The sequence below is a fragment of the Sturnira hondurensis genome, unplaced genomic scaffold (genome assembly GCF_014824575.4).
Source record: "Sturnira hondurensis isolate 20B ecotype Veracruz unplaced genomic scaffold, ASM1482457v3 Scaffold0018525, whole genome shotgun sequence".
NCBI lineage: Eukaryota > Metazoa > Chordata > Mammalia > Chiroptera > Phyllostomidae > Sturnira > Sturnira hondurensis.
Window position 1 is genome coordinate 13,067,510 of NW_028091156.1, and position 20,892 is coordinate 13,088,401.

A 20,892-nucleotide genomic window follows, 5' to 3' on the forward strand; every position below is an offset into this window, starting at 1 on the left:
GCAGGATGTTTCTGATTTTGCTCAAAGCATTTTAGACAAGCCTCTCTAATTCTTATGTATACATAGAGAGAAAATCTATACCTTGCACTCCGTGAAGTGCAAGCCTGTTGTTTAGGACGGCTGTCCCTGCACACACAAGGCTGACCCCGGAAAGGATAAAGAAGGGAACATATTTGAGCAGCAGCCTGAGATCTTCCTTTGAAAACAAAACAAGAGGCTCTGCCTAACAACCCCAGACAACATCACTGGCTATAAAATCCTTAATGGATCATTCATAATTTCTTCCTTCTTTCAAATAAAATGCATGGTTCTTTTCTCTGAGACGCCTTAGACTATCACTTAATCTCAGAGTTACATTCCTTATAATAGCAATGTGGAATGAGGGTGGCAAGGGCCCTTAACAACTTTTCGAAGGAGGAACCTGGCAGGGCCTGGAAGTGAGTCACATGAGGTCATGAGATGGGCAGCTCTGGGCCCACAAACCATGTTCTCACTTCTATTCCTCAGTGGCTCTGCTCTAGAAAAGCAACTGCCCATGCATAGTCCTAAAGATTTTGAGGAGCTTTTCTGTTCATTTTCTTTTTTAATAAAAATTGTATTGTATTTTTTAATTACCATTTATCTCCCTTATACCCCCCCACCCACAATCAGCACACTGCTGTCCATGAGTCCTGTTTCCTTTTTGCTCAATCACTCCACCCCTAAACCCTCATGCCCCAGAGCTGTCAGCCTGCCCTCTATTGATGAGTCTGTCTCTAATTTGCTTGTAAGTTTAGTTTGTTCATTGGATTCCAGGTATGAGTGAAAATGTACGGTTTTTGCCTTTCTCTGACTGGCTTGTTTTACTAAGCATAATGTTCTCCAGGTTCATCCATGCTGTTTCAAAGGGTAAAAGTTTCTTCTCTTTTACAGTTGAGTAGTATTCCATTGTGCCAATGTCCCATAGTTGTTTAATTCACTTGCCTACTGATGGACACTTGGGCTGCTTCCATATCTTGGTGATTGTAAATAACACTGCAATGTGTTAGGGGTGAAGATAGGGGTGCTTATCTTCTTTCAAATTAGTGTTTTGGGTTTCTTCAGGTAAATGCTCAGAAATGGAATTGCTGGGTCATAAGGCAGACCCATTTTTAATTTTTTTCAGGTATCTCCATACTGCTTTTCACAGTAGCTGCACCCGTCTGCATTCCCACCAACAGTGCACAAGGGCTCCCCTTTCTCCACGTCCTCACCAGCTCTCGTTGTTTGTTGATTTATTGATGATAGCCATTCTGACACTTGTGAGGTAATATCACATCGTGGTTTTAATTTGTATCTCTCTGATGATTAGTGACTTAGAGCATCTTTTCATATGTCTACTGGCCATCCGTCTGTCCTCTTTGGAGAAGTGTCTATTCAGGTCCTTTGCCCATTTTGTAACTGGGTTGTTTTTTTTGGCATTGAGTTTTATAAGTTCTTTATACATATTGGATGTTAACCCTTTATCTGATGTATTGGAGAATACATTCTCCCATTTAGTGGGTTGTCTTTTTATTTTGTTGATCTTTTCTTTGTTTTGCAAAAGCTTTCTAGTTTGGTGTTGTCCCATTTGTTTACTTTTTCTTTTATTTCCCTTGCCTGGGGAGCTATATCAGATAAAATATTGCTACAAACAATGGCCAAGATTTTACTGCCTATGTTTTCTTGCAGGATTTTTATGGTTTTCATTCAAACATTTAAGTGTTTAATCTATTTTGAATTTACTTTAGGGTGTGGCATAAGAAGGTGGTCTAGTTTCCTTTTTCTGCACATATCTGTCCAATTTTCCCAACAGTGCTTATTAAATAAACTATCTTTAGCTCATTGTATGTGCTTGTTTCTGCTGTCAAATATTAATTGACTAAAAAGATGTGGGTTTACTTCTGGGCTCTCTATTCTGTTCCATTGATCTATGTGTCTGATTTCATGCCAGTATCATGCTGTTTTGATTATTATGGCCTTATAGTATAGTTTGATATCAGGTAGCGTGATTTCTCCAAATTTCTTTTTTTCTCAAGATTGCTGAGAAAAAGTGTTTGGGATCTTTTGTGGATCCATATAAATTTTGAAACATTTGTTCTAGTTCTTTGAAGTACATCATTGATATCTTGATAGGAATTGCATTAAATCTATAGATTGCTTTGGGCAGTATGGACATTTTAATGATGTTAATTCCTCCCATCCATGAACACAGTATGTGCTTACCTGTACGTTCTTCGGTTTCTTTCTCCAATGTCTTATAATTTTCTGAGTACGGGTCTTTTACATCCATGGGTAGATTTACTCTTAAGTATGGTATTCTTTTTGAAGTAATTAAGAATGGGATGGCTTTTTAAATTTCCCTTTCCAGTAGTTCATTATCAGCATATAAAATGCTGCTCATTTCTGGATATTCATTCTGTATCCTGCTACATTACTGAATTCATTTATCAGTTCTAGTAGTTTCTTGGTGGAATCTTTAGGGTTCTTATGTACAGTATCATGTCATCCACAAATAAAGACAGTTTTACTTTTTCCTGTTCAACTTGGATGCCTTTTATTTCTTCTTCTGATTGTTATGACTAGGACATCCAGTATTATGCTGAATGAAAGAAGTGAAAGTGGACATCCTTGTCTTGTTTATGATCTCAAGGGGAACACTGGTAGTTTTGGCCATTGAGTGTGATCCTGGCAGTGGGCTTGTCATATGCAGACTTTATTATGTTTAGGTATATTCCCTCTGTTGCCACTTTACTGAGAGGTGTTTTTTTTTTATCACAAATGGGTGCTGAATTTTATCAAATGCTTTTCTGCACCTCTTGATAGGATCATGTGGTATTTAACACTCATTTTGTTTATGTGGAGTATCGCATTTTTTGATTTGTGAATGTTGTACCACTCTTGCATTCCTGGAATAAATCCCACTTGATCATGGTGTATAAGTCTTTATGTTTAATGATTCAGTTTGCTAATGTTTTGTTGAGGATTTTAGCATCTATGTTCATCAGAGATTGTGGCCTATAATTTTCTTTCTTTTTTTTTTTTGAAGTATCTTTATCTGGTTTGGGAATTAGGATAATACTGGGCTCGGAAAATGCAACTGGGAGTCATCCCTCCTCTTGAATTTTTTGGAATAGCTTGAGAAGGAGAAGTGTTCATTCTTTTTGGAATGTTTACTGAAATTCACCTGTGAAGGTATCTGGTCCAGGGCTTTTGTTTGTCCAGAATTTTTATTATTACTGCTTCAGTTTCACTGGTGTAATCTGTCTATTCAGATTCTCTTATTCTTCCTGATTAAGTTTTGGAAGATAGTATGTTTCTAGAAATGTATCCATTTTTATCCTGGTTATCCAATTTGTTAGCATATAGTTGTTCATAGTATTTTACAATCCTTTATATTTCTTTGGTGTCAGTTGTGATTTCTCTTCTTTCATTTCTGATTTTATTTATTTGGGTGTTTCTCTTTTTTTTGTGGTGAGTCTGGCTAAAGCTTTGTCAATCTTGTTTATCTTTTCAAAGAACCAGCTCTTGGATTCATTGATCTTTTTTAAAATAATTTTTATTTATTCATTTTTAGAGAGTGGGGAAGGGAAGGAGAAAGAGAGGGAGAGAAATATTGATATGTGGTTGCCTCCCACACACCCCCTACTGGGGAACTGGTCTGCAACCCAGGCATGTGCCCTGACTGGGAATTGAACCAACGACCCTTTAGTTCACAGTCTGGCACTCAATGCACTGAATCACACCAGCATGGGAGGATTCATTGATCTTTTGTGTCATTTCTTAAAATTCTATCTTTTTTATTTCTGCTCTGATCTTCATTATTTCCTTCCTTTGACTCACTTTAGGCTTTGTTTGGTGTCCTTTTTCAAGTCCCTTTAAGTGTAAAGTTAGATTGTTCGTTTGAGCTTTTTCTTGCTTCTTGAGGTAGACCTGTAATACTATGAATTTGCCTCTTACAATTGCTTTTCCTGTGTCCCACAGATTTGGGGTTGTTGTGTCTTCATTCTCATTTGTTTCAAACTATCTTTTGATTTCTTCCTTGATGTCATTGTTGATCCATTCATTGTTTAATAACATGTTATTTCACTTCCGTGTCTTTGTGTATTTTTCAGTTTTCTTCTTGTGACTGATTTCTAGTTTCATAACATTTGGGGCAGAAAAGATGCTTGATATGATTTTCATCTTCTTCAATTTATTGAGACTTGTTTTGTGTCCTAACGTGTTCTAAACTAGAAAACATCCCACGTGCCCTTGCAAAGTATGTATATTCTGCTGCTTTGGGGTAAAATGCTCTGTAGATATCCATGAAACCCATTTGATTTGTGTGTCATTTAAGGTTTCTGTTTCCTTGTTGATTTTCTGTCTGGAAGATCTATTCACTGAAGTAAATGGGGTGTTAATATCCCCTACTAAGACTATTTCTGTTGATCTCCCCCTTAATGTCTATCAGGACTTGCTTTACATATCCTGATACTCCTGTTTTGGGTGGACAGATATTTACTGGGGTTATATCCTCTTGTCATGTCCTAGGGTTGTATCTTTGATCATTACGTAGTGTCCTTCTCTGTCTCTTTTTATAGCTTTGGTTTTATAGTCTATTTTGTCTGATAAAAGTATTGCTATAACAGCATTTTTTTTCCTTTCCATTTGCATGGAATATCTTTTCCCACCCCTTTACTATTTATTATTCTGTGTGTATCTTTTGTTCTGAAGTAGGTGTCTTGGAGACTGCATATAGATGGGTCTTGTTTTCTTATCCATTCAGCTACCCTTTGTCTTTTGATGGGAGTATTTAAGCCATTTACACTTACAGTGATTATCGATAGATAGGCCATTTTATTTTTAACTATTTTCCTGTTTCTTCTCCTCCTTCACCTTCTTCACCTTCTTCTTCACCTTCTTCTTCTCCTCCTTCACCTTCTTCTTCTTCTTCTTCTTCTTCTTCTTCTTCTTCTTCTTCTTCTTCCCCTTATTCTTCTTCAAGCAAGCCCTTTAACATTTGCTGCAATACTGGTTGGCAGTAACAAACTCCTTTAGTTTTTCCTTTTCTGGGAAGCTCTTTATTTTCCCTTCAATTTTAAATGGGGAGGGAGAGAAATAGGAGCCTTGGTTGTAGGTCCTTGCTTTTCATCACCTTGAGTATTTTATGTCAATCCCTTGTGGCCTGAAATGTTTCTGTTTAGAAATCAGATGGCAATCTAACAAGAGCTCCCTTGTAATTAACTAACTGCTTTTCTCTTTTAAGATTTTTAAGATTTTCTGCTGCTTTTAAGATGTTCTTCTTGTCTTTAAGCTTTGCCATTTTAATCATGATGTGTCTTGGTGTGAGCCTGTTTGTGTCCATCTGGTTTGCGATTCTGTGCTTCCCAGACTTGTGTCTTTTTCCTTCCCCAGGTTAGGGAAGATCTGGGTCATTATTTCTTCAAATAGATTCCCAGTTCCTGCTCACTCTCTTCTCCTTCTGGTATTCCCGTCATGTGGATGTTGTTATGCTTCATGTTGTCCCAAAGGTTTTTTTTTAAACTCTCCTCATTTTTTAAAATTCTTTTTTTCTTTCTGCTGCTCTGCTTAAGTATTTTTTTCTACCTCGTCTTCCAAATCACTGATTTGATCCTCTGCTTCATCTAACCCACTGTGTATTCTTTCCAGCGTATTATTTATTTCAGATATTGCATTCTTTATTTCTGACTGGGTTTCTTCTATGGTTTCAGCAGCATGAGCATCCTTATAATCATTACTCTAAATTCTATATCTGATAAGTTGCTTGCCTCCATTTCATTCTGTTCTTCTGGAAAATTCTCTTGTGCTTATATTTGGGGCCTATTTCTTTGTCTTCTCATTTTGGCTGACTCTTTATGTTTGTTTCTATGTGTCAGGTAGATATACAAAGACTCTGGTGCAGCCCGTGTTAGATGCTGCCCATGACTGTCCCCGAACAATGTGTTCGGAGCTGTCAGCATTCCACAGCTTTTGGCTTCCTTGGCTGGGCCTCGGTGTGTGCAGAAAGGACAATGCAGTGCACCAACACTGGCTTTACACTGGCTTTGTGTTGGCCCTTTACCGGCACTGGGCTCAGGGGAGGATCAGCTGAAATCTCAGAGCTCCTAGAGATGCACCTTCTTGCTCAGACTTCGTGTTAGGCTTTACCACCGACACAGCTTCAGCTGTGCTCCTCGGCAGCAAACCTAAGCTCCACAGGGTTGAGTGAGGGGCATTTCTATGGGGCTGATGCTGCATGGAGGGAGTGCTCTGCCCGAGGAAGATGGCTTCTCCAGTATAGGAAATGACTGAGCTCAGGGATCCTGGCGGCTGACCTCAGCTCTCTCTCCAGAGCCAGCAACCCCAGACTCTCCTCGCATAGCTCTAGTCTGCTCTGCCCTCCTTCTGCTGGAGCCCAGAGTAAGTGGTTGAAGATGAAATTTTGTGTTGGCCCTTTAAGAGTTTCTCTGTGTCTCTAGCTCTCTTTCCCTAGTGGACAGAAACTTTGCTGCTTTTCCCCTTGGCTCAGGAGCTCCTTCAACCCCAGCCAGTGGAATATCCCTCTGGAACTTCAGCTGCCACCCATGGGACCGCAGCCAGCCTTCTCATACCTCCATACTTCCTAACAGTCTCGCTGTAGCGATGTGGTCTCTTCCATACGTCCTCAGTTATACGGCTTCTCTCCAGGTAGCATTCAGCTGGTTATTCAGGATGAATTTTTTTTAATAATTTAGTTGGCGTTCCAGTTTGGTTCTGGGGGGAGGTTAAGGTAGCTTCCGCCCACTCTCTTGCATCCTTGATTTTCTTATTTAACTTAATGCTTCGCTGTCATCTTGCTTCAGTGTTACATTTCCCAGGCTGAGTTTATCCCAACAATCTCTCCAAAGATTAAGAACTCTGATTACAAATTCCCAAATGATACACTTGCTATCCAGAAGTCAAAGTAAGTAATGATAGCATCACCTCTTCTTTGGTTGAAAACCTTTTTAGAAAAATATAACTTTTCCAGATGAAAATAAGCTTCTGGAACAGAACGATAGTCGATGTTCCACTCAGGCATGCCCCTTGGAAAAGCAAATGGATCCCTTTGCATTTCAAACTTCTGAGTCACGTGGAATGCCCTGATTATTCTGCTTTGAAGTTGCAGACTACTTCCTATTCTTCTCACGACAGTTCAGAAGATTTATGGTTAGTACTTCTTATTTTTCCTTTCCTAATATTTTAATTTCCCTCTTTAACTTTGAATAAGTTATAATCATTTCTTCTCAGCATATAACTCCAGCATTTAAGCTTGGTGATCAACTCCCTTGTAACCAGAGAGCTACACATTAAAACAGTAAGAAGATGCCATTAAAATTTTTTCACATAGGCAAAAAGAAAATACATAGGGTAACACCAAATGTGAGCAAGCATGTACATCGGCGGGCACTCAGATACCACCTAGGGGAGAAGATACTGGTGTAAACACTTGGAAAGTAACTTGGCGAAACTCAGCCAGGCTCAAGTTGTACATACCCTATGACTCAGCATTCCATTTTGGGGGGGTCTCCTCTAGAAAAACTCTAACAGAGGGGCATCAACATAAACAAAAGTTCAGTGCGGCCCCATTGGCAATAGTGAAAATGTAGAAGCAATCAACTGTCCCTCAGTAAGGTGAGTGCCTAATCTGTGCTTTAATATTCAGCAGTGGAGATGAAGAGACTCCTAAAAATATTCACATGTGGAAAATCTCCAACACCTATTACTGAATTAAAAATGTGCAAAAGAAGAATAGGGCACTATTTATCTGAAGGTCAAATATGCACACACACCCACCCTCACACAACATATAGGCAGCAAGAGCGGACAAGCGTGCGCAGGCACAATGTTTTCCAACTTCAGGATGCTGGTCGTCCCTGCTAGGTTAGGGCAACGATGGAAGAGAGTGAAACCTTAGCTTCGCCTGTAGTGTGTTATTTCTTTCAAAACAGAAGGAGATTGCAAAATGAAGATGCGAAAGAATAATATTTTTTTAAATCTTCGTGGTGGGTACATAGGGTCTGTTGTATGTTCTGTCTTGTTCTATGTTTGAAATATTTCACCATTAGAGATTTTAAAACTTAAAGCTCCTTTTCCCGCAAAAGAGCTCAGAGCGAAAGGGATTGGACTGGAAATGTAACTGGATTGGCTAGGAATAGTTGAGAGCAGGATTTGGCAAAATTTTTTGCTAAAAGGCCAGATACTAAATATTTTTCACTTGGTGTGCAATATAGTCTCCGTCTCCACTACTCACTGTATAGACAGAATGTAAATGAATGGGCGTGGCTGGGCCAAATATGTTATCTACGAAAACAGACCTGGGGTTGGTGTTTGCCTGTGGGTCATCATTTGCCATAGTTTGCCGTTGCTAAAGGTAAGTGGGTTCAGCAGATAAGCAGTCTTAGGCTAAGAGGATGATCCAGGGTCTCAGGAACATTCACATGTAGATCAGAAGCTCACCTGCCACCCTCCAAGAACCCAGGTCATGAATGAAGTACCTCTGGTTGTTGAGGCTCTAGTAGTAAAACTATACACACACACACACACACACACACACACTCACACATATATATATACATATATATAATCTCTGAATTCTAACACTGATGGGGGTTTTATTTAGGGGTTTTTATTCGGTTTTGATTCTGCTTTCACTTGGGCTGTGGGAACCAGTTTACCCCAGGCGTGTCTGCCGATCATCAGCCCCGAGCGTTTCCCTCCGACCTTCCAAGGATGCCCTACAATCCTCAGATCACAGAACACCCCTTTGAGCTCCATCCCAATCACCACTCACGCATGCCCAGTACTGCCTTGACCTGACCTCTACAACTCGACAAGGTCCCTCTGGAGCGAGTTCCTCCATTTGGCTGTACCCTTGGCCTTTGTTTGCCTACATAGATCTTTTGGCCAGGATGGTTCAGCACTGCCGTTCCCTTCCCTAGAAACAAGACCCTGCCCCTTGACACTTCTCAGAAGGGACACAGGGGATGGTTGTTCTATAGCTGCCTAAATACTAGACTTCTGTGGCCCATGCAGCCTTGTTCCAGGACCCACAGAGGCCTAGGGCATTCAGTTAAGAGAAAAGTGCTTCACCCACCTCTCTCTGTACACATCCAACTTTGACCAACCCCGTCTGCTTTGCCCATCAGCGTTTACAGCCCTGGCAGCCCTCACGAAGTCACAACATTGTTAGGCCATAAAGATATTTAATAAAAACCAACAGGACTTATTTACTTCTGATGCAAGTGTCTTCTGATACAACCCAAACGCAAGAAGAAAGGTAACGTGAAGTATCTATTTGCTGTCATGACTGGCACTTGTGACGGTGTCCGTGAGGGGTTCATTGCCTGTCATTGGTTTCTCTGAGTAGAAGCGTGATTCAGGTGGGGCTGCTGACACGTGTATGGGTGATGGGTGAATGGCAGAAAGAGGCGTGCGCCTTCTCTCCTTAGGTGAACCCCACACAACTTAGGGCTCAGTCGCCATAGTGCCCTGGAAGAGNATTCAGTTAAGAGAAAAGTGCTTCACCCACCTCTCTCTGTACACATCCAACTTTGACCAACCCCGTCTGCTTTGCCCATCAGCGTTTACAGCCCTGGCAGCCCTCACGAAGTCACAACATTGTTAGGCCATAAAGATATTTAATGAAAACCAACAGGACTTATTTACTTCTGATGCAAGTTTCTTCTGATACAACCCAAACGCAAGAAGAAAGGTAAAGTGAAGTATCCATGTGCTGTCATGACTGGCACTTGTGACGGTGTCCATGAGGGGTTCATTGCCTGTCATTGGTTTCTCTGAGTAGCAGCGTGATTCAGGTGGGGCCGCTGACACGTGTGTGGGTGATGGGTGAATGGAAGAAAGAGGCGTGCACCTTCTCTCCTTAGGTGAACCCCACACAACTTAGGGCTCAGTCGCCATAGTGCCCTGGAAGAGGACGCGCCCTAACTCTCACTGCAGTGAAATGCCTCTTGCCTACATACCTTTCCTGACACTGAGATGCCTGATCCTGGGCAGCCTTACTGTCGCTGTGCACGTGAGAGAAAAGAAACAGGATGTAGGGAAGGAAAGAGAGAAAGCCTTCCTTGTCCCCATCCATCCAGTTTCCGTTAGCCTCCTTCTGGGTCCTGAAAATAGGAAGTTTACTTTTCTTCTTAGGTTCTTATAAGGCATGACTTCTAAGGGTAATTGCCAGATGTTTTGAAATTGTTTTAAAGCGTTCAGGGAATGCATGTTGTTAATCACCACATCTAAGACTATTGACTCCAGGAGTTTTTGCCCCAAATCGATCTGAACATGTTTCAGCTCCGTTCTCCCTGACAACTCCTAGGGACCGTCGAGTGAAGGCATGCAGTTTTGAACCTATCAGAGGTGCATGTGAAGCTGTTACTGGAACTGGGAGTTGAGGAACAGGCTGACTCTGTAAATCTTTCCTGGCGGGGACTTGCACATTTTTTGGTTGTGTTTACTCAGGACGTTAATAATCTCGGAAATTACTAAAATGGAACCAACATACTTTCTTTTTAAGAGGCTATTGAGATCACAAATCATTCTGCAAATATAATAAGCTATGTAAACCGAGCAGGTCCAATACCCGATGCTTGCCATGAGCCTGCTGGAAGCGTGGCCATTTTTTTTTTCCTGTGACACTCCATGTGTGGAACTAAGGAGGCATGAGAAGAGCCCTTCAAAAACTCAGCCTCAAAATTTCAATAATTGTGTTGGACAAAATGTTTCTGGGGAAAAAAAAGCTTCCCTTGGTTTTTTTTTTCCCCTCCACTTGCTGTCAATTGTTTGGCCTCCCTTGCCCATGTCACCTCCATTTACCTAACTCCCACACTTCCCCCTAGAGGAATCCTATGCGGACTTTAAGAGGTGCTTCTTAGGCACCTCCTGCTCCCTCGCCAGGAAGAACTGAGGCTCTTTCTCTGTATCTGCACTATCCCTTGTGGTCACTGGTACCCATGGAAATCACCCAAAGCGTTTCTTTCACGTATAGATTTCAAACTCCATCCTAACTTTCCCGATTCACAATGTTGCAGGGTGGACCTCAGGACTCTACGTTCTAAAATACCCGAAATGATGAAGATGGTACTGGTCCCAGGGTCCCCATCAGCACAGCCATGCCACTGTTCCTGTGTAACTGTCACCCTGCCACACTGCATGCCTTCTTCTCTCTTCTTCAACAAGCTCGTTGAAGGCCATGAACACGTGGCATTCATATTTCATTCAACTCATATTTGCCAAGTTCCTACTATGTACCTGGAGCTGTTCTAAATGCAGGGCCCACAACAATGAATAAAACAGTCCGTCTTCTCTCTTGGGTCTTAGATTCCAGTAAGTGGGGGAAGTCAGACAATATAAAAAGAAAAAAATAAATAATTAAATAGAAAAAATTTTCAAAAGTAGGGAAGGGGTCAGTGAATGTCAGGGTCATGGTGAAGTTACCCACTCAGGCCTCCCTAGCAGTCGATAATCAAACAAAGACTTGAAGACTGTGTGGGAGGGGACCATACTTGGGGGCAGGGGGCCTACGCTCCTGGGGGAAAGGTAACAAAAGGCTCTAGAGCAGAAGAATGCTGAGCACACTGGGTGTGAGCAAGGAGGTGGAGTGGGCGAGCCGGCCCAGTGAGAGGGGGGTGGGGATGGCAGACCCGGAAGGGCTCCTCTGACCCTGGAAGAACTTGGTCTCTGAGGGAGGCACTGGAATTCATGAGGCTTATCACAGTGCTTGCTCTAGATTAAATATCAACAAATACTTGATGAAGGAATTGTCTGCTGGGGACATGCAAAAGCCTCTTGTGTCTTAGAGGACTAACAGTGACACAGGGAAGTAGTTAAGCTTCGCTGCTCTTACACGGCACGTCACATCCCCAGAACCTGTTTATCTTATACCTGGAAGTATACACACCTTTTGGCCATCTATCTATCAAGCTATCTATCTAGCTTACATATTTTGAGACAAATATTTTTAACCAAGGAGCAACTATCTATACTCACCTGGAGCCAGGATGCATGGACTCAAATTTACTGGCTGTGTGATCTCAGAATGTGATGTGGCCTCTCAATCCCTTGGTCTCCTCTTCCATAAAATAAAGGAAATAATAATACCTATGTCACGAACACTGATAATTATTGTTATTCTTGAAAGGAAACTGCCACAGTGTCTGATGTATTTCAAGCACCAATGCACACTAACTATTACCATGAGCATGAATATATTGAAGACATCTATAATAACACAAGGAGGTTAATATATTTAATATTAAGCCTTAGCCATTATATATGCTTATGCCTGCTATATATTATCATTAATAAACATTTTATAACTATACAATGCTTTCCATATATAATATTACACTTAGATGCTGCTTTGGGTGTACAAGTTAGCGTCCCATGCATTCTGTGAGTGGTAAAATACACAGAGAGGGAATTGACTACATGTGGATATGATGGTGATGAGGGTTACAAGGATGAACACAAGAGATCCACTTGGAAAGGAGATAAGCATTGTGTCTGTTGAGGGCATTGTTGTCCCTTAAGGGTACTAATGGAAATAATATAATGATGAAAACTGCTAATCAAACTTTGCAGTCCCTCTGTTGGTCAGACTGGTTTGCTTCCTAGAAGACATGGTTTAGAGTAAGAATAGTTTTGCTCTAGTTCCCACCATCAAGTATTTGCTGGACTGGTGTCCTGGTCCCCAAATACACAGATGGAGAATAATCCACTCACATAGATTTCTTCATCTGTCCACACTGCACGGGCCAAAGTCAGTTCTCAGACCGGTGTGGGCTTTCTTCATTCACAGCTGGAAGGCAGTTTCCACTACAAGAATCTAATTCATGACTCATTTAAATAGCTTGACTATATTCTTGCAGATGCTGAATGCTATTTATTATTTGTAGACAGAGCCACAGTGTGCAAATAGTAATTCACCTAAGCAATGGCATTTGTAACTTTTATACTCATTTTTAGACACTTTTGAACCATGTTCACCTTGCCCTTGCATTTCATTAATTTTCCTGAGCACATCCGTGTCCAGCGGTTAATTTCAATGGCTCTGGAAGCAGATGCCTGACTCCAAATCCTGGGCCATTACTTAGTGATTGTACGACCTTGGGCAAAGTCTTCAACTTCCGTGGGTCTCAGTTTCCTTCACCGTAAAATGGGGATAAAAAACAATGTCCCCTTCCACGGAAGGTTGCTCTGAGGATTTAATGAGACGGGCACGCAGAGCATTTGGGAGGACATCCTAAAATGCAGCGCATGTTGGGTATGAACGGCCACTGGTCCTTGGGCAAACTGGCTCGAGCTAATTTTGATAGACTTTGCTTTACAGTTCTCCGCAGTTGTTCAACGCGTGTGTGTTTTCCAAGGCACTAGTTTGTCCGCATCCTTGCCTTCTGGGCAGCCTCTAGGATCTCTTCATTGCTGTGTGCCTGTACTACCAACCACTTCCCACCTCTGCCTGTCCCCGAGCACCCAGCCGCCAGCCTCACCCCACCTGACTGCGGCGCCTCCACAAAAAAACCATAAAACTTTAAAAAGGAAAACGACGTGCTCGGGTCCCGTGGGTGGCTGGGCTGGTTGGTTGGAGCAGCTACACCAAAGGGTTCCGGGTTCCATCCCAGGTAGGGGCACATAACGGTACATACGTTGTGATTTGATCCCTGGTGGGGCGCGCACGGGAGGCAACCGACTGATGTTTCTCTGTCTCTTTTTCCCTCTTCCCCTCTCTTTCAAATCAATGCACATATCATCTGGGGAGGGTTAAAAACTAAAAAAAGGAAAACGATGCCGCATGCTATCAGCTGTCCCAACCAACCCCTCTAACTCTTTTCTCTCTGCAGGATGCTCTGGAAGCTTTCCCTGTCCTTGCTCCTGGTGGCCGCGCTGGTAAAAGCGGGGGACGCCCGGAAGAACCGGCCGGCGGGAGCCATCCCCTCGCCCTACAAGGACGGCAGCAGCAACAACTCCGAGCGATGGCAGCACCAAATCAAGGAGGTGCTGGCCTCCAGCCAGGAGGCCCTGGTGGTCACGGAGCGCAAGTACCTGAAGAGTGACTGGTGCAAGACGCAGCCGCTGCGGCAGACGGTGAGCGAGGAGGGCTGTCGCAGCCGCACGGTCCTCAACCGCTTCTGCTACGGCCAGTGCAACTCCTTCTACATCCCGCGCCACGTGAGGAAGGAGGAGGAGTCCTTCCAGTCCTGCGCCTTCTGCAAGCCCCAGCGTGTCACCTCGGTCCTCGTGGAGCTCGAGTGTCCTGGGCTGGACCCTCCCTTCCGACTCAAAAAAATCCAGAAGGTCAAGCAGTGCCGGTGCATGTCCGTGAACCTGAGCGACTCAGACAAGCACTGAGCGCCCCAGCCCCGGACGCAGCTCCGAACCGCGCACCTGTCCGCTGGGTCGCGCTGCCTGCCGCCTTTGTCCCTGTCCTCAGAACTCACTCACGCTGCCTGGTGGACCCTCTCAGCAGCAAGCACGTTTCTTGGGGCTGATGGTGTCCTTGTCATAAGCGCGGGCCGCAACTGGAGCTTTTGCTGATGTGTTCTCGATCGACCCTGGGCCTCCTGTGCGCCTCGCTAACCAGGCTGTTTCAGGCCCGAAGGCAGATGCTAGAAAACCACCACCCAGCCGTAGGAGAGGCACGGATGTTTCCACCACGTGGAAAGGGGAGTATTTCCCTGGCCTTGCCCTACACTCCAGCTGCCCACTGCCTCCCTGAAGTGAAGGATGCGGAGCAGCCCCGCCAACCTCTGCTGCTGGTCCCCGTCCCGTCCCCCTGGCTGGGTTGTCTTCTTGCTGCCGAGCTGCAGATCTGGAGAAGGGCGGTCAAGAAGCTGCCCGCGGACAGGGGGTTCTCCTAACCTGGTACCAAGAAGACGACTTGAGCCACTTGAGTGGCAAAACGGGCTTCCCTGGGGACCTTGCTGACAGCAGGCCACGCTCTCCCCACCCCCAGCCGCCGCCACCTTCCCCACTCTCCCCACCCCCTTCTAGAGACTAAAGATGAACTCTGGTGTGCATGCTATTATCGCTGCAATTAGAATATTATTACACACAAAGGTTTCCGTATTAACGCTGGTTTTATAACTGACCTATATTGTAAAGAGCTGTTAAAAAGTATTATAGACCTATATAGACCGAATTGTGTCACGGGTTTTGACTCTGGCTTTGCAGCAGCATCCTGAGTATGGACCAGAGCAGAGGATGACCTGCCCAGAAGGTGTCTGACTCAGAAGCAACGCCTGGCCGCCATCCACCGCCAGGCACCTCTTCTTAGATTAGGAAGGGAGAGGACGGGAGGAGTCGTGAGTCCACGTTGAATAGTATTTCACTGAAGCTGGTACGGCACCGCAGCACAATGTAGGAACTGCGTTGGGATGGATGGGTGCAGGGAAGTGGTTCCGCGGGGAAGATTTTAACCTGCAACCCAACGCCCCTATAGTATTTAATATACGTATGTGGAATGAGAAGCTATACTATTTCACTGCCATGGCACTAAGCAAAAGCAATTTCCTGTTAAAAGAGAGAAATAGTCAAAAATATAAAGAGCCGGGTCACTTTGTGGTGGAGGAGGAAATAAAGGAGACAATGTATCAAATGAAAATCTCGTTGAACTGTCCTACAGAAAGCAACCAGCTTCCTTTTCAAAGAATGGACTTTAAAAAAAAAAAGATGGGTACCATTAGGTCAGCTTTCATTTTTACAATAAATTGTTGAGGTTTTCATGTTGTGGTCTCCTGATAGAAGGAAGCTGACATAATCTAATTTCCTGCAAATAATTCTTGCTTTGCTAAATTGCCCCACGGAAAGGTTTGCTGTGAGTGATGTTTATGGCATCTGATGAATGTGAATGAGAGTCCCATCTGATTGGTGGGAACGAGCACACGCGGAGAAGTTTTCTCTGATGATTCCCAAGCACTCAGTCTTAAGTGCTCTCTGTCCAGGGGGCTCAGGAAGGCCTGATTTCCGGGTAGGTGAGAAACCCCCTACAAGCTTCTCTGGGAACGGAGGTTTCCTGACATTAGGCCGTGATGGAGGATCTGGAGACATCCACCAAGGGAGCAAGGAGGCAGGTGGGTTGTGGCAGGTCGGAGAATCCATTTACAACCCTCGCTCTGCAGGTTTCATTTCTGTCCCGCTTGTAACGCCAGGAGGCCTGAGCAGAATGTGCAGTTGTAACAGAGGCCTTGGCTTCAGAAACGGGCATAGCCGGCCCTAAGTCAGGAAATCTGCATTTAGTTGGAAAACCTCAAGTCAGACTCAGGCAGAACGCGCAGCAGCAACGCTGTGAGGGAAGGAGGTCCACGTGATCGTGAGGGAGGCCAGGGGAGAGGAGTCTCCAGGCCGACTGCAAAGCCAACCCCTGTCATTTTATGAACACAGAACCCAGATAGGGGAAGGACGACGCAATGAACTTACAGAGTACAGACACGAGCTCATTCCTTGAACCCAGTCTTGGGTAGAGCGACAGAAGCAATACGTATGCTGCAGTAGGAAGCTCCTTCTGGGGTGCTTGTATGTAAGTTTACCTTATAATGGCTCAAATTGTATTTAATTGTTTGTGTGTGTGTGTTTATAAATGAAGAAAAGCTATAAGTATAATGTAATTATTTTATAGGTGTACTATTAAATTATAGAACAAATAAAGCTACTCTAGGATTATACATGATCCCGGTGTGATGTGCCATGAAAGTGAAATTTGAACTTGACCCAGTGGGCAGGGCAGGAACACTGTGCATTACGAGGACTTTGTCCAGACACGGTGAGTTGAACCCCTAGCCTACATGACATGATGGATCACCTTTGGGGTCTGGCATCTTCAAAGAGGATCAACACCAGGCATCCCAGGAAAGGGCGGAGGTGGTGGGGATAGCTCTCAACCCCGGTCTCGGGGTGTTTCCAAGATTTTTCCAGATTCTTAACAGCTGAAGACAGAATTCTTAGCTAATCTCACTGTGTTCTCTGAGTAAGGAATTCTGCACGGGGAAGCCTTGAGAAACTGCCGTGAGCAGGAGCCTGCGGTAAACCTCCCCTTCCCGCTAGCAGCCAGGGCACCACCCTTGTCTCTTCCACAAGGCGGGACTTGCCCTGAGTTTCGTACATTTTCACCAGTTTGGGCATTTCTTAATTTAAATACTTCTTAGTTTCATGGTGTCTCCGTTTTTCCTTTCTATGAATTATCTGCCACTCAAGAAACTCAACTACCAATAAAAAATGAAAGCTTGAATGAAACTGCATATTTTACTGTTTAGACTTCAAATTTACTTTAGATTTAGACTTTAGATTTACTGTTTGGACTTCAAAAAATTGTAATTGAACTTAGTAATATTAAATAATCCATCTTAGTTTATTAACTGGAACCCAATACTCCACTCAAGTGAGACTCAGATATTCCAATTCACTTGTTTCTGAAGTTGGAGGATTGACTTTTAAGTGACAAGCCAATGAAAATGGGCTTTTTACTATTGAGTGAACTTGGAACATATGTATTCCTAGCAAGCTTATTTGATGAGGGACCTATGACTACTGGTAATTAATAACTGCATGGGAGATAACCAGTAAGATTGAATTATAAATAATGTAATTAAAACCTGTAGATCACCAGGTTATCTTCCGAATCCCTTTCAACCCCCCACTCCTACCACTTCTCCCAAAGCAGGGCAGGCATTGGAGGCCCTTTATCAAAAGGGAAATGAGGGAATCCACGCAGTTTTTGTTCTTGTTGTTTGCACCCACTGGTATTTTTGGATTGCTGGCTTCTCTGGTGCTCACTCTGGACAACATAAGGGAAAATAACAAAGCCACTGTTACCTCCTTCCTTGAGTCCTGAGATTCCTTGCAGCTTCGCCGTCTTTTCTCCACTTCTCAGAGGAGGGTGGGGGCCTCAGCATAGGTCTCCCAGGTTCGGGGCAATAGGGGAGATTGAGGCTCTCACCTGCACCTACCCAGGTATTCCGATCCCAACTGTAGGAATCTCAGCCTTTCCTGATGAGGGCCTTGGCGATAAACACTTGCTGCAGGCTTTTCAGAAGCAGCGCCCCTGCAGCTGAGCCGGCCAGACTGCAGGAGACTGGGGCTTCATTAAATGCTGTCAGAGATCCCCTGGCTTTCACATTTGATGGAATTGATGTTCAATCACCCTGAGTCCTTTTTAAAAAAATCTCTTCAACAAATCCACGCTACTTGGAAGTTGGTACCCGATTCCAAACTCTTTATAACTACCCTTGCTAACTCTGAAGCACTAGCCAGGATCCTATCTCAGTTTATCCCTGGGAAAACATTAGCAATGCACTGCTACGGAGAGTTAGAGGTCGTCATGGCAACTGGGGAGGGGCAGTGAGTGCCCTGTCTCCGAATCTCTGGACCACTCCCGGGGCTGCCTTAGGTTGGACAATGACTTGTGGGCGGAAGCTGGATTGGGGAGCGATTTGAGGACACAGACCTGTAGGAAATCAGGAAGAGAGGGTTGTGTGGTGGAAAAGCAACCAGGAGGCAACCGAGGCGTCTGACCCCTTGGGGAGTTCTGAAGCTGGGGTGGCAGATTAGAGGTGTCCCAGACTGAAGCAAGGAGGGTAGGCTTTCGTCTCCCACATCATCTAGCCACTGGCTCCGGGAAGCCCTCAGGAGGGGGCAGGCATTTTCCTCTTAGTGAGGCACCAGCCGTGAGCCACCAGCAGCGAAACTTCTCAGTGGATCAGTGGCGGGGGGGGGGGGGGGGGGGGGGGGGGGGGGGGNGGGGGGGTGGTGCGGAGCAAGATGAGATGGGCACATCAGCTCTGAAGAGGGTGTGTGGGTGGAGCATCATCATTTTTGCCTTAGCATGTGTGTTAGGGGCGGGGACAGTGGACCTGGGAGCTGGGAGGAGAGTGAAGAATATGGGCCACCATGAAAGAAAGGCAAAGAAAGTTCCATTTGATAAGAAGAAATAAAAACATGCCAACAAACCCTGGCTTGTGGAGCTCCAAGGATTAAGCACAGGCTGTGAACCAAAAGGTCATTAGTTCAATTCTCAGTCAGGGCACATGCCTGGGTTGTGGGCTAGGTCCTTAGTGGGGGGGCATGTGAGAGGCAACCACACATGTATTTAAAAAAACAACAAAAAAACCCCATGCTGACAAATTTGACCTAGGATTATTCTAGTCACAACATGCAAGACAACCGGGGGGACAGGCCAGCTCAATGGCTCTTGCAAGAATTTAGATAGAAAAAATAGGGCCAGACGAGGTAGTAGAATTAAGGTCAGAAAAGAAGAGACAAATACGTGAAACAGTTGCAGAATCTGGGGACAAAGAGGAGTATGTTAGTGAAAGAGATGGGAAGGCCAATACAAGCGAGGGTCTGGTATCTGGAGGTGAGGGTATGGATTTTTACAGATGTGTCTGAACTGACGACGAGGCCATCTGAATAAAACAATCTCATTTGAAGAAAAAGGACCGGAACTCGAGTTTGAGGTGGACCTGGAGAAACTGATGGAGAAACAAAAAGATCAGACCAAACCCATGATCATAGATGAGATTTCTAAAAGACGCAGAGAATGAGTGAATAGAAGACAAACCAACCTTAGGCACTACTCAGAAAGAATAGGAGGAAGGGGAAATGGGTCTCATTTCTTAGCCAACGTCTGCCCACTGCCTGATAGAGAAAATGGGGCCTTCTGGTCCTCTCACCCATCCTGTCTTCCCGGCCTCCCTCTGCCCTTTGAGACGTGCCTTCTCTTCCTTATGAAGTACCGATGGCCTGAGCCCCACCCCGGACTCCAATTCCTGAAGGGAAGGAGAGTACATTTAGTAATTCAGGCACATGTGAAGTCTTCTAACTACGAACTCCACCCTTAAAATTTTGCTACAGCACCCTGACCAGTGTGGCTCAGTTGGTTAGAGCATCATCCTGTGCACTGAAAAGTTGTGGGTTTGATTCCCAGTCAGGGCACATACCTAGGCTATGGGTTCAATCCCCCAGTCAGGGAGCCTAGGCGAGGCAACCAATGGATGTTTCTCTCTCACATCAACATTTCTCTTTCCCTCATTCTCCCCTTTTCTTTCTCTAAAAAACAATGAAAAATGTCTTTGGGTGAAGATTAAAATTTTTTTTTTACATCTGCTATAAGGACATTCTGCCCCTAACAAGATCATAGCTATGACAAAGGGTGCCGTTGCTAATGTGTGGAGAGGGGGTACTGGATACCAAATGATAAATTGGGTGTCTAATCAAGGCTGGAAACTTAAAGTTTCATGTTTGACAGTTTAGCAAAAAGGTTTGAGAGTTATCCAAATATTTACATTTGTAGGGGTTTTTTTTTGCTTTCTGTTTTTGTTTTTGTGGTGGGATATGTATATTTTTAAATTTTTGTTTTAGTTGAGGAGCCAACGGGTATCCAACTCATGTTACCATAGGCACCACATGTCTGTTTTCCCGTGTGCTAGAAGGTGCTCTGTAGATGGGGTCAATTTCTGGGTATGTTCTGGAATTTCGTAAGCTAAATATTAAAATTCCTCATTCTCACTTTGCTTGAAAAAAATGAGCTTCTTCATTTAAGGATATGCTGACAAGTGGCTAGCATTTACAAAGTAAAATTTGTGAATATGAAAAAGTACTGTGGGGCCCAGCTTAGGTCAATCGAATCTTATTATAATATCACTTACTATAGAATGGCTTAAATGTATTGCCAGCTCCGCAAATCACATTGTAGATTAGCCTGTAAGGTGTGGGTTGGTCCTGAGATCCATTGCATGGAATAGAAATTATTGTTAATTTCTGGAAAAACTTACAGTATATGATAAAATTATAGCCATAAATGAGAAATATTTACATAAAGTCAATGAGGGCAGTATGAAATAACTCGAAAATTGAGGGGAGAGGGGGTTTTGCCTTAGTATTACTGAAATA

General features: G+C 44.0%; 1 protein-coding gene across 1 annotated transcript in view; it reads left to right on the forward strand.

Annotated features, from left to right (window-relative positions):
* The window catches only part of GREM2 (gremlin 2, DAN family BMP antagonist), a 117,265-nt gene extending 101,601 nt beyond the window's left edge, over positions 1-15,664 (forward strand). Inside the window, exon 2 of the mRNA XM_037069521.1 lies at positions 13,851-15,664. Within this exon, the coding sequence (XP_036925416.1) occupies positions 13,852-14,358 (507 nt within the window). The 5' untranslated portion in view covers position 13,851 and the 3' untranslated portion in view covers positions 14,359-15,664. The remainder of the gene's footprint in view (positions 1-13,850) is intronic.
* Positions 15,665-20,892: the final 5,228 nt, after the last annotated feature.